This window comes from Hypanus sabinus, chromosome 4, assembly GCF_030144855.1.
Source record: "Hypanus sabinus isolate sHypSab1 chromosome 4, sHypSab1.hap1, whole genome shotgun sequence".
Classification (NCBI taxonomy): domain Eukaryota; kingdom Metazoa; phylum Chordata; class Chondrichthyes; order Myliobatiformes; family Dasyatidae; genus Hypanus; species Hypanus sabinus.
The window spans coordinates 180136816-180149317 of NC_082709.1; the positions used below are offsets into that span (position 1 = coordinate 180136816).

General features: G+C 42.2%; 1 protein-coding gene across 6 annotated transcripts in view; it reads left to right on the plus strand.

The window, feature by feature from the left end:
- gabpa (GA binding protein transcription factor subunit alpha) overlaps positions 1–12502 on the plus strand; it is an 82316-nt gene that overhangs the window by 23887 nt on the left and 45927 nt on the right. For all 6 annotated transcript variants that reach the window (XM_059968922.1, XM_059968926.1, XM_059968923.1 and 3 more), the window contains one exon: positions 7943–8038. In XM_059968922.1, the coding sequence (XP_059824905.1) occupies positions 7968–8038 (71 nt within the window). In that variant the 5' untranslated portion in view covers positions 7943–7967. The remainder of the gene's footprint in view (positions 1–7942; positions 8039–12502) is intronic.

Here is a 12502-nt window from a genome sequence, read left to right on the forward strand (position 1 = left end):
TAGCAAGCCATGTACTGCATTCAGTGTTGCCTCCCCCTTTGTACCTCTCATTGAATCTCGGCTCAGAATGTCTGGTCATTTCTAGGTTGATGCTGGAGGGCTGTAGCTCATAAAAACATGCAAGTGGTTCGTGGGCCAGTCTGCAGTCTGTAGTATCTGTGCGTTCAATCCAATGCTGCATGCCATCATACACACATTTATTGTTATTCTTCGGCACGAGTTAAAGGAGAGCAAATGTATTTATCTATTTATTTAGAGAGCTGGCGCAGAGCAGGCCGTTCTGGCTCTTTGAGACACACTGCCCAGCAACCCACCAATTTAACCCTAGCCTAATCCATGAGATGTGTTTTTTATTAAGTACAATCGTGAACAATAGCCAGATCAGAAATGCTGATCAAGTCAACTAGTTCCCAAAGAGAACTCTGGTAGGCCAATCAGATGGTTCACCGCTGCTCTGCAATAGAACATTAAAAAAATCATATGTACAATTAAGAAACATTAAAAAAAATAGTAGAAATGCTGGAGGCTTGATGATCATGATGAAGTCTGCTGGAGCGAGACCTTTATACACATGCTGTCCTCCATAATTCAAAGAGATTGAAGGATAAGGTTACAGGGTGACAAAACGTGACAGGAGCACTTGGAACTAAAAACTACTGGGAGAAAGCAGCACCTGATCTTTCTGCACTGTTCTGCAGCAGTTTAAGGACTAAGTCCAGCCAGAACATAATTCACAAGTGCTCTTGAAAGTCAGGTATTAACCCCACCTGCCAACAACCAAGCATTGCCATCCTGGTCCCCCTCATGATAGTTTGTGCAGAAGCATGTGACTTCCCTCCCAGAGATGATCGGTGTTTGTGCACTTGAATCTTGAAGGCTTGGACCCTCATCGTCACAGATGTTTCCAAGCACAGCATCTAGAATGCTGTTCCAAATTCTGATAGCACAGTGAAGGAAGCTTCTATCCAGTGTGTAGGTTCTCGCATCAGGCATAGAAACAGCATGAGCAGGCATAGATAAACTTGATTGTGTGGTGCGCCGTCTCTCATAAGATGAAGGCAGCATGGTGTGAAGGTCTGGGGGCTGTGGCTGGTCTGCATTTTGTATAGCACAGTAGCTGCAGCAACCTGTCATCTATGGTGTAAGCTACTGATGGCTAGCTTCTCACGAGCTGTGGCTTCATCTACACCTATAATCCTGAGAGCCTTTCTTTGAATGGAATCAAGCTGGCTGAGGACACTCTGAGGCATTCATCCATGATAAGCAGGCATACTCCATGATACTTCGTACCTGGGCTTTGTAAACCGTGGTTCTGCCTCTTTGTCTAGTTTAGATGCTACTTTCCACAGAGCTCCAAGCCTTTGTCCAGCCTTGTTTGAAATAGTGGAAAGGTGTTTTTCCCACACCAACTTGCTGTCAATATAAACACCAAGGATTACTAGCTCCTTCTGTAAATCCAGCTTGCAGTTCCCGATATACAGGTCGGGGGTAGATGGATTCCTCTTCCTGGACATCAACATCGCCTTGCACTTAGTAGAGATAATTTACAGTGACCAATTAACCTACCAACCGGTACATCTTTGAACTGTGGGAGACCACTCCAATCATGATTGTTACTCCGTAACCAATGCAGCACAAAAATAACAATAAAAAATGTGATTTTTTTTAAAATCACATCATTAAAGACCCCTCACACCCTCTCCATTAACTGTTTGTTCTTCTGCCATCAGACAAACGTTACAGGAGCATCAAAACAAAAACCACGAGGTTACTAAACAGCTTCCTCCCACAAGCAGTCAGACTGCTAAATAGCTGCTCTACCTGACTGTGCTCTGGACACTTTTAACTTGATTTTAACCGACATGCGGCTGTTGTGTTTTACTATTTATTGTTGCGTTTGTTATGTTATGATTGCACTTGCCTCTGGGAAACGCTGTCTCATTCTGCCCTGCAGAGCTGATGTATGGTTGGAATTTTAAATTTTTGTTTCCTGAAGATGAACCCAACAAAGATTTGATTTACAGTAAACTTTGTAATGATAAATCTGCTAATTAGTGACTTTGTTATATAATAAGTAATTCGAACATAGAGCAGTGCAGCCCCTTTGGCCCACAATGTTGTGCCAACCCTTAAAGTTACTCCAAGATTAATCTAATCCTTCCCTTCCAATAGCTCTCTATTTTCCTTTTATCCATGTGCCAAACTAAGGATCTCTTACACGCTCTTAATGTACCTGCCTCTACCAACACACCCTGCAGTGTGTTTCAATCATTTACCACTCTGTGTAAAAACAATACCTACCTCTGACATCCTTCCTATCCTTCCCTCCAACACCTGCCCCCATTTTTCTGTTATAGGAAAATATTATAGCAGAAACAGGTTGATGTTGCCTTCAAAACAGAGTAAAACAGATTTCTCTGATTCTCTAATGTAATATAAATAGTGTTGTGCACTCATTTCCATAACTAATTTGTGTTCTGCAAATGTGCTTTGGCAAAAGTACCTATAGTTTGGATTTTACTACATCATCGTCGTCATTATTGTTTCATGTTTTATGACCATGATTGTTCTTGGCAAATTTTTCTACAGAAGTCGTTTGCCATTGCATCTGGTCTGTGTCTTTACAAGATGGGTGACCCCAGCCATTATCAGCACCCTTCAGAGGATATGTGCCTGGTCACATAATGATTGAGATTTTTAATGATTGAGATACAGTGCAAAATTCTGACCCCTTGAGCTGCGCTGCCCAGCAATACCCCCAGCTTAATCCAAACCTCACCATGGGACAATTTACAATGACCTATTAACCTACCAGCCAGTTCATCTTTGGACTATGGGAAGAAACAGGAGCACCCGGAGGAAATCCATATGGTCATGGGGAGAATGTACAAACTACTTGCAGGCAGCAATGGGAATTGAACCCAGGTTGCTAGTACTGGAAATTATTGTGCTCACTACAACACTACCATGCTACTCCCTTCACCACCTGCTCCCTTGGCTTCTGACCCTGATCAGGGGTGATGGGGGGGGGGGGGGGGGGCTAAGCATGTGCTACACCTTGCTCAAGAGTGACCTGTGAGGGAAGGAGTGCCTTATACCTCCTTTGGTAGAGATATATCTCTACCCTGCCACCCACATTTTCCTTTAGCTTGCTTTAAAAAGGCTGACTTTTAAAGAGGTTGGACAAGCTTGGGTTGTAGCGGCATAGTATGAAAGGAGACCTGATAATTTTTTTTAATTATGAGATACCTAGACTGGGTAGACAGCCAGTATCTTTTTCACCATGGTTGAATTTATCTCAGACTGAAGGGCATGCATTTAAGGTGGGAGCGGGAGGGTTCAGGGGACTTGAGTGGGCAGATTTGTTCTTTTACACAATGGTGGGTGCCTGGTTGGAGTGGAGGCTGATATGATAAAGGTGTTTGAGAGGCACTTGGATCAGTAATGATTAAGATCAAAGATTAGCTTTATTTGTCATAGGTACATCAAAACATAGTGAAATGTGCAGTTTGCAGCAATGACCAACACAATCCAAGGATGGGCAGTGAGCAGCTCATGAGCTTCTGGTACATACATTGCACACCCACAGCTTTCTAACCCTAATCCATACAACTTTGGAATGTAGGAGGAAACTAGAGCACCCAAAGAAAATCCATGCGGTCACGGGAGAATGTGCAAGCTCCTGACAGACAGTGGTGGGAAATGGTATGTTGGCATTCATAGCAAAAGGATTTGAGTACAGGAGCAGGGAGGTTCTACTGCAGTTGTACAAGGCCTTGGTGAGGCCACACCTGGAGTGTTGTGTGCAGTTTTGGTCCCCTAATCTGAGGAAAGACATTCTTGCCATAGAGGGAATACAGAGAAGGTTCACCGGATTGATTCCTGGGATGGCAGGACTTTCATATGAAGAAAGACTGGATCGACTGGGCTTATGCTCACTGGAATTTAGAAGACTGGGGGGGGATCTTATTGAAACGTATAAAATTCTAAAGGGATTGGACAGGCTAAATGCAGGAAGATTGTTTCCGATGTTGGGGAAGTCCAGAATGAGGGGTCACAGTTTAAGGATAAAGGGGAAACCTTTTAAGACCGAGATGAGGAAAAACTTCTTCACACAGAGAGTGGTGAATCTGTGGAATTCTCTGCCACAGGAAACAGTTGAGGCTGGTTCATTGGCTATATTTAAGAGGAAGTTAGATATGGCCCTTGTGGCTAAAAGGATCAGGGGGTATAGAGAGAAAGCAGGTACAGGGTTCTGAGTTGGATGATCAGCCATGATCATACTGAATGGCAGTGCAGGCTCGAATGGCCGACTCCACCTATTTTCCATGTTTCTATGAACTGATCTCCGATGGTGTAAAGCATTACGCTAGCCACTGTGCTGCGTCTAATGATTATGCAGAGAATAGAGGGATATGTGCAGACAGAAGGATATAGGTGATATTAGCATAATTAATTTAGCACAGAGCCTATTCCTCTGTTGTATTCTTCCATGTAAAATGGCTGCCTGATGATCACAAGTTGAATTCTCTAGTGTTTTGTCTAGGGTAGGTTTCACACTTCATTCAAGGATATTGAAACTGAAGTACTTCGGTTTCGGGTCTAATTACAGATTCACAAAGTGAGAAGTGTCCTTCTTGAACCTTCCAGAGGGTGATGAGATGAGAGGCCACAAGAGATGATTGAATTTTTTTTCATCTGTATTTACTCGGGAGATGGACACGGGGTTTATAGAAGTGAGGCAAAGTGGCATCAACCTTATACAGATTACAGAGGAGGTATTTGCTGTCCTGAGGCAAATTAGGGTGGATAAATCCCCAGGGCCTGACACAGTGTTCCCTTGGACCTTGTGGGAGTCAAGTGCAGAAATTGCTGGGGCCCTAGCAGAGACATTCAGTTCACCCTTAGCAACAGTTAAGGTACCAGAGGATTGGAAGATAGCCAGTAATTTTCCACTGTTTAAGAAAGGCTCTAAACAGGAAATTATGGGTATTCTAAGGGACTGGATATGTAAGTATTTGAATAGACCTACACTGATGAAGTTCAGTCAGCATGGCTTTGTGCATGGTAGGCTATGTCTATCCAATCTTAGAGTTTTTCAAGGAACTTTACCAGGAAAGTGGATGAAGGCAAGGCAGTGAATGTTGTCTGTGTGGACTTTAGCAAGGTATTTCTCAAGGTTCTGCATGGGAGGTTGGTCAAGAAAGTTCAGTTGCTCAGCATTCAAGATGAGTTTGTAAATTGGATTAGACAGTGGCTTTGTGGGAGAAGCCAGGGATTGGTAGTAGATGGTTGCTTTTCTGACTGGAGACCTGTGAATGATGGAGTGCTGCAGGGATCGGTGTTTAGGTCAGTTGTTATTTGCCAACTATATTAATAATATAGATAATGTGGTTAACTGGATCAGCAAATTTACAGATGATATTAGGATTGGGGATGTAGTGGGCATTGAGGAAGGCTATCATGGCTTGCAGTGAGATCTGGACCTGCTGGAAAAGTGGGGTGAAAAATGGTCGCTGGAATTTAATGCAGACAAGAGTGGGGTATTATACATCAGTAGGACCAACCAGAGTAGATCACTAACCAGTGGATGGTAGAAACGAAGCACTCTAGGAGCACAGGTACATAATTCATTGAAAATGGCGTTCCAGATAGATAGGGTCATAAGGAAAGCTCTCGGCACATTGGCCTTCATAAATTAAAATATTGAGTATAGAAGATGGGATGTCATGTTGAAATTGTATAAGACATTGGTGAGGCCTAATTTGGAGCATTGTGTGCAATTTTGGTCATCTACCTACAGGAAAGAGGTAAGCAAGGTTGAAAGAGTTCTGAAAAATTTACAAGGATGTTGCCAGGTCTGGAGGACCTGAATTATAAGGAAAGATTGAATAGGTTAGAACTTAATTCCGTAGAACATAGAAGATTGAGGGAAGATTTGATAGAGATATACAAAATGATGAGGTGTGTAGGTAGGGTAAATGCAAACAGGCTTATTCCACTGAGGTTGGGTGGGACTATAACGAGAGGCCATGGGTTAAAAGTGAGAAGTTTAAGGGAAACATGATGGGAAACTTCTTACTCAGAGGGTGGTGAGAGTGTGAAACAAGATGCCAATACAAATGGTGGATACGAGCTCAATTTCAATGTTTAAGAGAAGTTTGGATAGGTATGGAGGTCTACAGTCCTGATGCAGCTTATTGGGACTAAGCAGTTTAAATGGTTCAGCATGGACTAGTTAGGCCAAAGGGCCTGCTTCTGTACTGTGCTTTATTATTCTAATTAGTACCCTCAGTGAAGTGCTCATAGATTCAGAAGTAATTTTATTTAAATCCTATGTGACAAATCGGTTGCTAATAATTTTTAAGATTTCAGAGTTTTAAAATGTGGCTCTGGTACACAAAGGCGAGGCTGTTGCTGTTATTTTCTTTAGGATAAATCAGGAAATAATGTTCAGCTACAAATCATGTGACCCTTTTTGGAAAGGACTTCAAGTTCCTTAATCCAGGGCACTGCTAATAGCAGCACTTGGTTGAAGTTTACAGACATGTAAGTAGTTCCTAGGTATGAAAGTGGTTTTGAGCTTGTCCTGTTTTTAGTCTCTCACCTCCACACTGCATTGCCATCCCAGTCACTCTAGAGTTTGTCAGTCTTTGCAGTGGAGCAGTTAAAGTGAACACGAACCTCTGTGTCTCTCACTGTAAAGGAAGGAGAACAAAAAACACAAGTTGTGGTGGAGAGCGCTCGTGGACTTTGGTAACGATAGAACTGAATGTTGGATTTGGGTGTAGAATTGTTAATGTTCTTGTAATTTAGCTTTTGTATATTTGGTCGTAGTTTTATATAATCACCTATATACATGTTCAGTGAATTTTCCAATAATTACAGTACAGTTGCTGTGGTCATTTTCTAGAAATTTTTTAGTGTTCAGTAGCATGTGTTACACCACATAAATCTAGCTATTTTATAGGTTAATTATTATCAATTGAAATTTTTCCATCTCTAGTCTGAGTATGTTTCTTTTCAGTCTGGTCTTTTCTTTGTTCCTTCAATGCTGCTGCTGCTTCTTTGCTCTTGTAATAATTAATAGATGATCGTAAGCATTGAGTTTTATGAATAAAATCCCCTCAGGCTTCCAGCTGTGTACCAGTATCGATTTGAACAGACATTTTGATGACATTCTCTGCCATCTTCATCAGGGTTAATGCCTGTGTGTGTGTAGTCCGGTGGTATATATACTAGACTGGATGTGCCCAGGCATTATCGCTGATGAAGATGGCAAAGTCTGTCATCAAAACAGGCTAAAATTGATACCTGCACCCAGCTGGAAACCGGAGTGGGGTTTATTCGTCATATACACTAGGAAACCACTAGATCCTTTTTCATTAAGTTGTATGCCTCATTCTTGATTTCCAAAGAACTTTTGGATCACAAAAGGATCAGGATCCAATCAGAATCAATTGTGCTCTGTTTTCTTTCTGCCCCTGCTAGTGGTTGAATCTGGTGGGTATTTCCCCACCAGGGAGATCATCACTCGGCTCTGTACTGTGAATCTGCTAGGGTGATATAGGAAAGGACCAAGGGCCTTTGTCATGGATCACCCTGAACAGCTGTGTAATACAGTACTGTCTGACTTAGGGCTCCTTCTCAGGGATACACGTAGAGACAGACAACAGGAGATGCTGAAATAAGGTTTATTTTTGGAATAAAAACCATGCAAATAAGTAATGCATATTATTATTTTATTATTGTATTGTAGATTACAGCTTAAAAAGTGCACATCCTCATTGTGTGGGTTACAAGAAAATAGATTGAGACACTGAGTAATGGAGGAGTCGTGAAGTAGGCTGCTATGATAAGTGCCATATTTATCTAGGTGCCTCTACTGCGCATGTTTTTATTTTTCTAATTAATACTATTTGTCTTTTCATTTTCCATGCAGGTTGTGAATCCCAAACCCCACAACCATGACGAAGAGATCGGCAGAAATAGAAATAGAAATAGATGAGGAGGAGAAACGGCATTGCACAGAGGAAAGGTTGGTTACATCCCTTGCGTCCAACAACATGTCTTTAATCAACTACAGTACATTGAGATTTTTCTTTAACCTTACTTAGAAATTTTTTCCCCTTTGATCCCTGATGAAAGTGGGATGTTTACTATTGGTAAATGGGGAATTTTATGACGGGTAGCAGTCAATAGCAGAGCAAATACAAATAGAAAGAAAGGCTTCTCCTGTTCTATGTAGGGACTTGAAATGTTAGCCGTCCCCCTTCTCCATAGATGCTCCCTGATCCAGTGAGCTCCTCCACCAGTTTTGTTTTTTTACTTCCCTTGTTCTGACCACTTTATGAACCTCTTCCATAATTTCAGGATTGTGCTCTGATTTCATCCGCTTAATAAATTTCAAAGCAAAGCACAGTATCTAGAGTTTTCAAAGAATAGTGAAAATAGCAAAAAAAAATCTAGTGAGCAGCAGTCCGTGAGTGAAAACTCCATGTTCATGAGACAGGTCAGAGGAGAATGGCCAGACTGGGTCTTGCTGACAGAAAGGCAACAGTAACTGAGATAACCACACATTAGAACATTGGTGTGCAGAAGAGCATCTTGCTCTACAACATCTCGAAACTTGAAGTGGATGGGCTACAGCAGCAGAAGACCAGAACATACAGTTATGCACTCAGTGGCCACTTTATTAGGTACCTCCTATACCCAATAAAAAGCCCGCTGAGCATATCTTGATGGGAAACAAATCATGAGTACTGAATGCTTCACCCTAAATTGAGTGTCTGCTTCAAAACTTGAAGGATAGCTTACACGTAGTGTTTTTGCTATGTGCCTGTGCCTCTTGGCTTGGAGAGATCACCAGTTTAGGGGGTGTTGTAGTAGAAGCTTTGGCGAATTGCTCCATTGCATTTTGTAGCCAGGGCAGCCTGCAGAACCGTGCACCAGTGATGGAAAGCATGAATGCTTAAGTTTATAATGAAATGACAGTTGAGCATGTCTATGCACTAATAGTGGAGAGGGTGAATTCTGAAGTTTATAATGAAATAACAATCAAGCAGATTGTCATTTTGAAGTGAAGAAAGCTTCGAAGTGACTTTTTAGAGGTGTGCAAGCTGATAAGAGGCATGGTACATTGCTGGAAACTTTTTCCCAGGGCGGAAATGGCTAATATTAGATGGCATAATTTTAGTTGATTGGAGGGAAATCGGGGTGGGGGGTGGGGGGGGAGATGGGCTGTCAGAGGTAAGTTTTTTTTTACACACAGAATAGTGGGTGCATGGAATGCCGTGCCAGGGGATGCTAGAGGCAGATACATTAGGGGGGCATTTAAGAAACTCAAGATAGCCCTCCACTCTCCTATCATCCATGTGCCGATGTGAGAGAGAAGGGTTAGATTGATCTTATAATAAGGTTGCCACAACACTAAGAGCTGTTATAAGTAAGTGAGAGAGATGGATCTACACAGAGACTTGAAGATGATAAGTTGAAACCAGTTGAGAATTACAGTAGATATAGGATCAATACTCAAGTTTTGGGAACAAATCCAGGATATGGATGTCAATTGAGTAGTTTTTTCCAAGAACTGGTAAAGGCCAAAGGGCCAAATGCTCTTTTACTTTGTTGTGATTTAATGAGCACACCAGTGACTTCTCGATGCGAACCATGTGGTTTAATGTGACACTCCTTTGAGATATATGTCTGTAAAAAAAAAGAAAACAGGCTAATGAATTAACCAATTCTTCAATAGATTTGACCATTACCCTCCTGTTCACACCCCCCTCAGCACATCAGTCCAGGTGCTGAGGCACCTATTGCTCCCTCAGCACCAACTCCGCCCCTCCTGCCTCCTTCCCCTTCCAGTTCAACATATGGATGAACAACACAGGCTACCACTGTTAACATCTCCTCCTTGCCCTGCACCTACCATTCATACCTCCACGTACCAACTGCTATCGTCCCAATCTTCACCTTCCCGGCCCCCACCTTCCAGCAACTGCCCAGTCATCATGGACTCACCTTCACTACTGAGCAGGTGAGAAGGTCTCTGGAGAAACTCAGACATGGCAAAGCATTGGAACCGGACAGCATGAACCCCCAGGATCCTGAAGGAATGTGCTGAACTGCTGTGTGGAGTTCACCAGTGTATTTTCAATTTGAGTCTCCTCTTAGAAAAGGTTCTGACTATGTGGAAAACATCATGTGTGGTTCCAGTCCCCAAAAAGGGTCAGTCAAAAGTCTTGAATGACTACCGCCCAGTGACCTTGACTTCACACATCATGAAGGCCCTACAGATGCTGGTGCTGGCTCTCCTCCGACCTCTGGTCAGATCAGCCGTTGATCCCCTACAGTTTGCCCAGATTGACTGTCATTTACCTGCTGAACAGGGCAGCGCTGTGAGGGTCATGTTTTTTGATTTCTCAAGTGCCTTCAATACCATTCAGTCCTCATTGCTGGGGGAAAAGCTTTGTTTAATGCAGGTTGGCACTTCTATTGCATCTTGGACAATGGACTACCTGACTGGCAGACCACAGTATGTGCAGCTTCAGAGCTGTGTGTCAGACATGGCTATAAGCAGCACTGAGGCCCCATAGGGGACTGTATTGGCTCTCTTCCTGTTTACCCTGTATACCTGGGACTATAGATTCAACACTGAATCATGTCATCTGCAGAAATTCTCTGATGACTCCACAATAGCTGGGTGTATAAAGAGAGGATAGAAGGATGAATACAGGGTCCTAGTAGAGGACTACTTCCTGAGGAGACTGAGGTCCTTTGGAGTATGCAGGCCTCTTCTTCACATGTTCTACCAGTCTGTTGTCACCAGTACAATCTTCTGTATGGTAGTGTGCTGAGGCAATAGCTTCAAAATGGATGATGTCAACAGGCTCAATAAACTGATGATAAAGGCTGGCTCTGTTTTAGGAGTTAAACTGGACACACTGGAGACTGGTAGATCAAAGGACTCTATGGAAAATCCTGGAAATTCTGTGCAATATTTCTTGTCCTCTGCATGCCACCTTGGCAGAACTTAGTAATAGATTCAGTAATAGACTTTCTTTGTGATGCCCCAAAGAAAGCTATATGAGGTCATTCTTATCATTGGCCATTAGGCTCTATAATGAGTTAACCTATAGCTAGGGAAGTGATGACCCCCTCCATTTAAACTGTTTGAGGTAACTTAGTTTTTATTCTTATTTATCTTCTAATATTTGTATGGCTGTGCACTTGTAATGCTACTGTGACACTGTAATTTCCTTTGGAATGAATGAAGTATTTATCTATCTAAACATACATACAGACTTGGTTTCCACAGTTGCTTGTGGCAACAAATTCCACAGATTCACCACTCTCTAGTTAACGAAATTCCTCCCCATCTGCGTTCTAAAAGGACATCCCTCTATTCTGAAGCTGTGTCCTGTGGTCTTAGACTCCCCCACCATAGGAAATATCCTCTCTACATCCACTCTATCAAGGCCTTTCACCTTCAATAGGTTTCAATGAGATCACCCCTCATTCTTCTGAATTCCATTGAATACAGGCCCAGAGCCATCAAACACTCATGACAAGCGGTTTAATCCTGGAATCATTTCCGTGAACATCCTTTGAACCCTCTACAGTTTCAGCACATCCTTTCTAAGATAAGGGACCCAAAACTGCTCGCATTACTCCAAGTGAGGCCTCACCAGTGCTTTATAAAGTCGCAACATTATATCCTTGCTTTTATGTTCTAGTCCTAACATTGCATTTGCCTTCCACTGACTCAACCTGCAAATTGACCTTTACGGAATCCTGACATGGACTCCCAAGTCCCTTTTCACCTCAGTTTTTTGTATTTTTTCTCCATTTAGAAAGCAGTCAACCCTTTCATTTCTTCTCCCGAAGTGCATGACCATACACTTCCCAGCACTTACTCCATCTGCCACTTCTTTGCCCATTCTCCTAATCTGTCTAGATCCTTCTGTATGTAGCCTCTCTGCTTCCTCTAACTATATTTGTATGTTATTCCATCACCTGAATCATTAATATGTAACGTAAAAAGACTCAGTCCCAGCACAACCGCTCTGGAACATTACTGGTCACAGGCAGCCAACCAGACAATGCTTCCTTATTCTCACTCTTTGCCTCCTGGCAGGCAGCCACTGCTCTATCCATACTAGAATCTTCCCTGTAACGTGGACTCATAGTTTGTAAAGCAGCCTCTTATGTGGTACTTGTCAAAGGCCTTCTGAAAATCTAAATACACAACATCAACAGATTTGTCAGGCAGCATTTTCAGACTGTATGACTGGTCTATCTTAATTTCTCAAGAATCAAAGATCAGCTTTATTCTCCATATACATTTACATGTATTAGGGATTTGCCATGGTACATTGCATGACATGTAACAGAAAACAACGTTCACAATTATAAAAAAATATAAAAATAAGTTAGAGGTTAAAATATGCATAAATATCGGCATGTATTGACAATGTAAGTTACATTATAAACAGTGGTT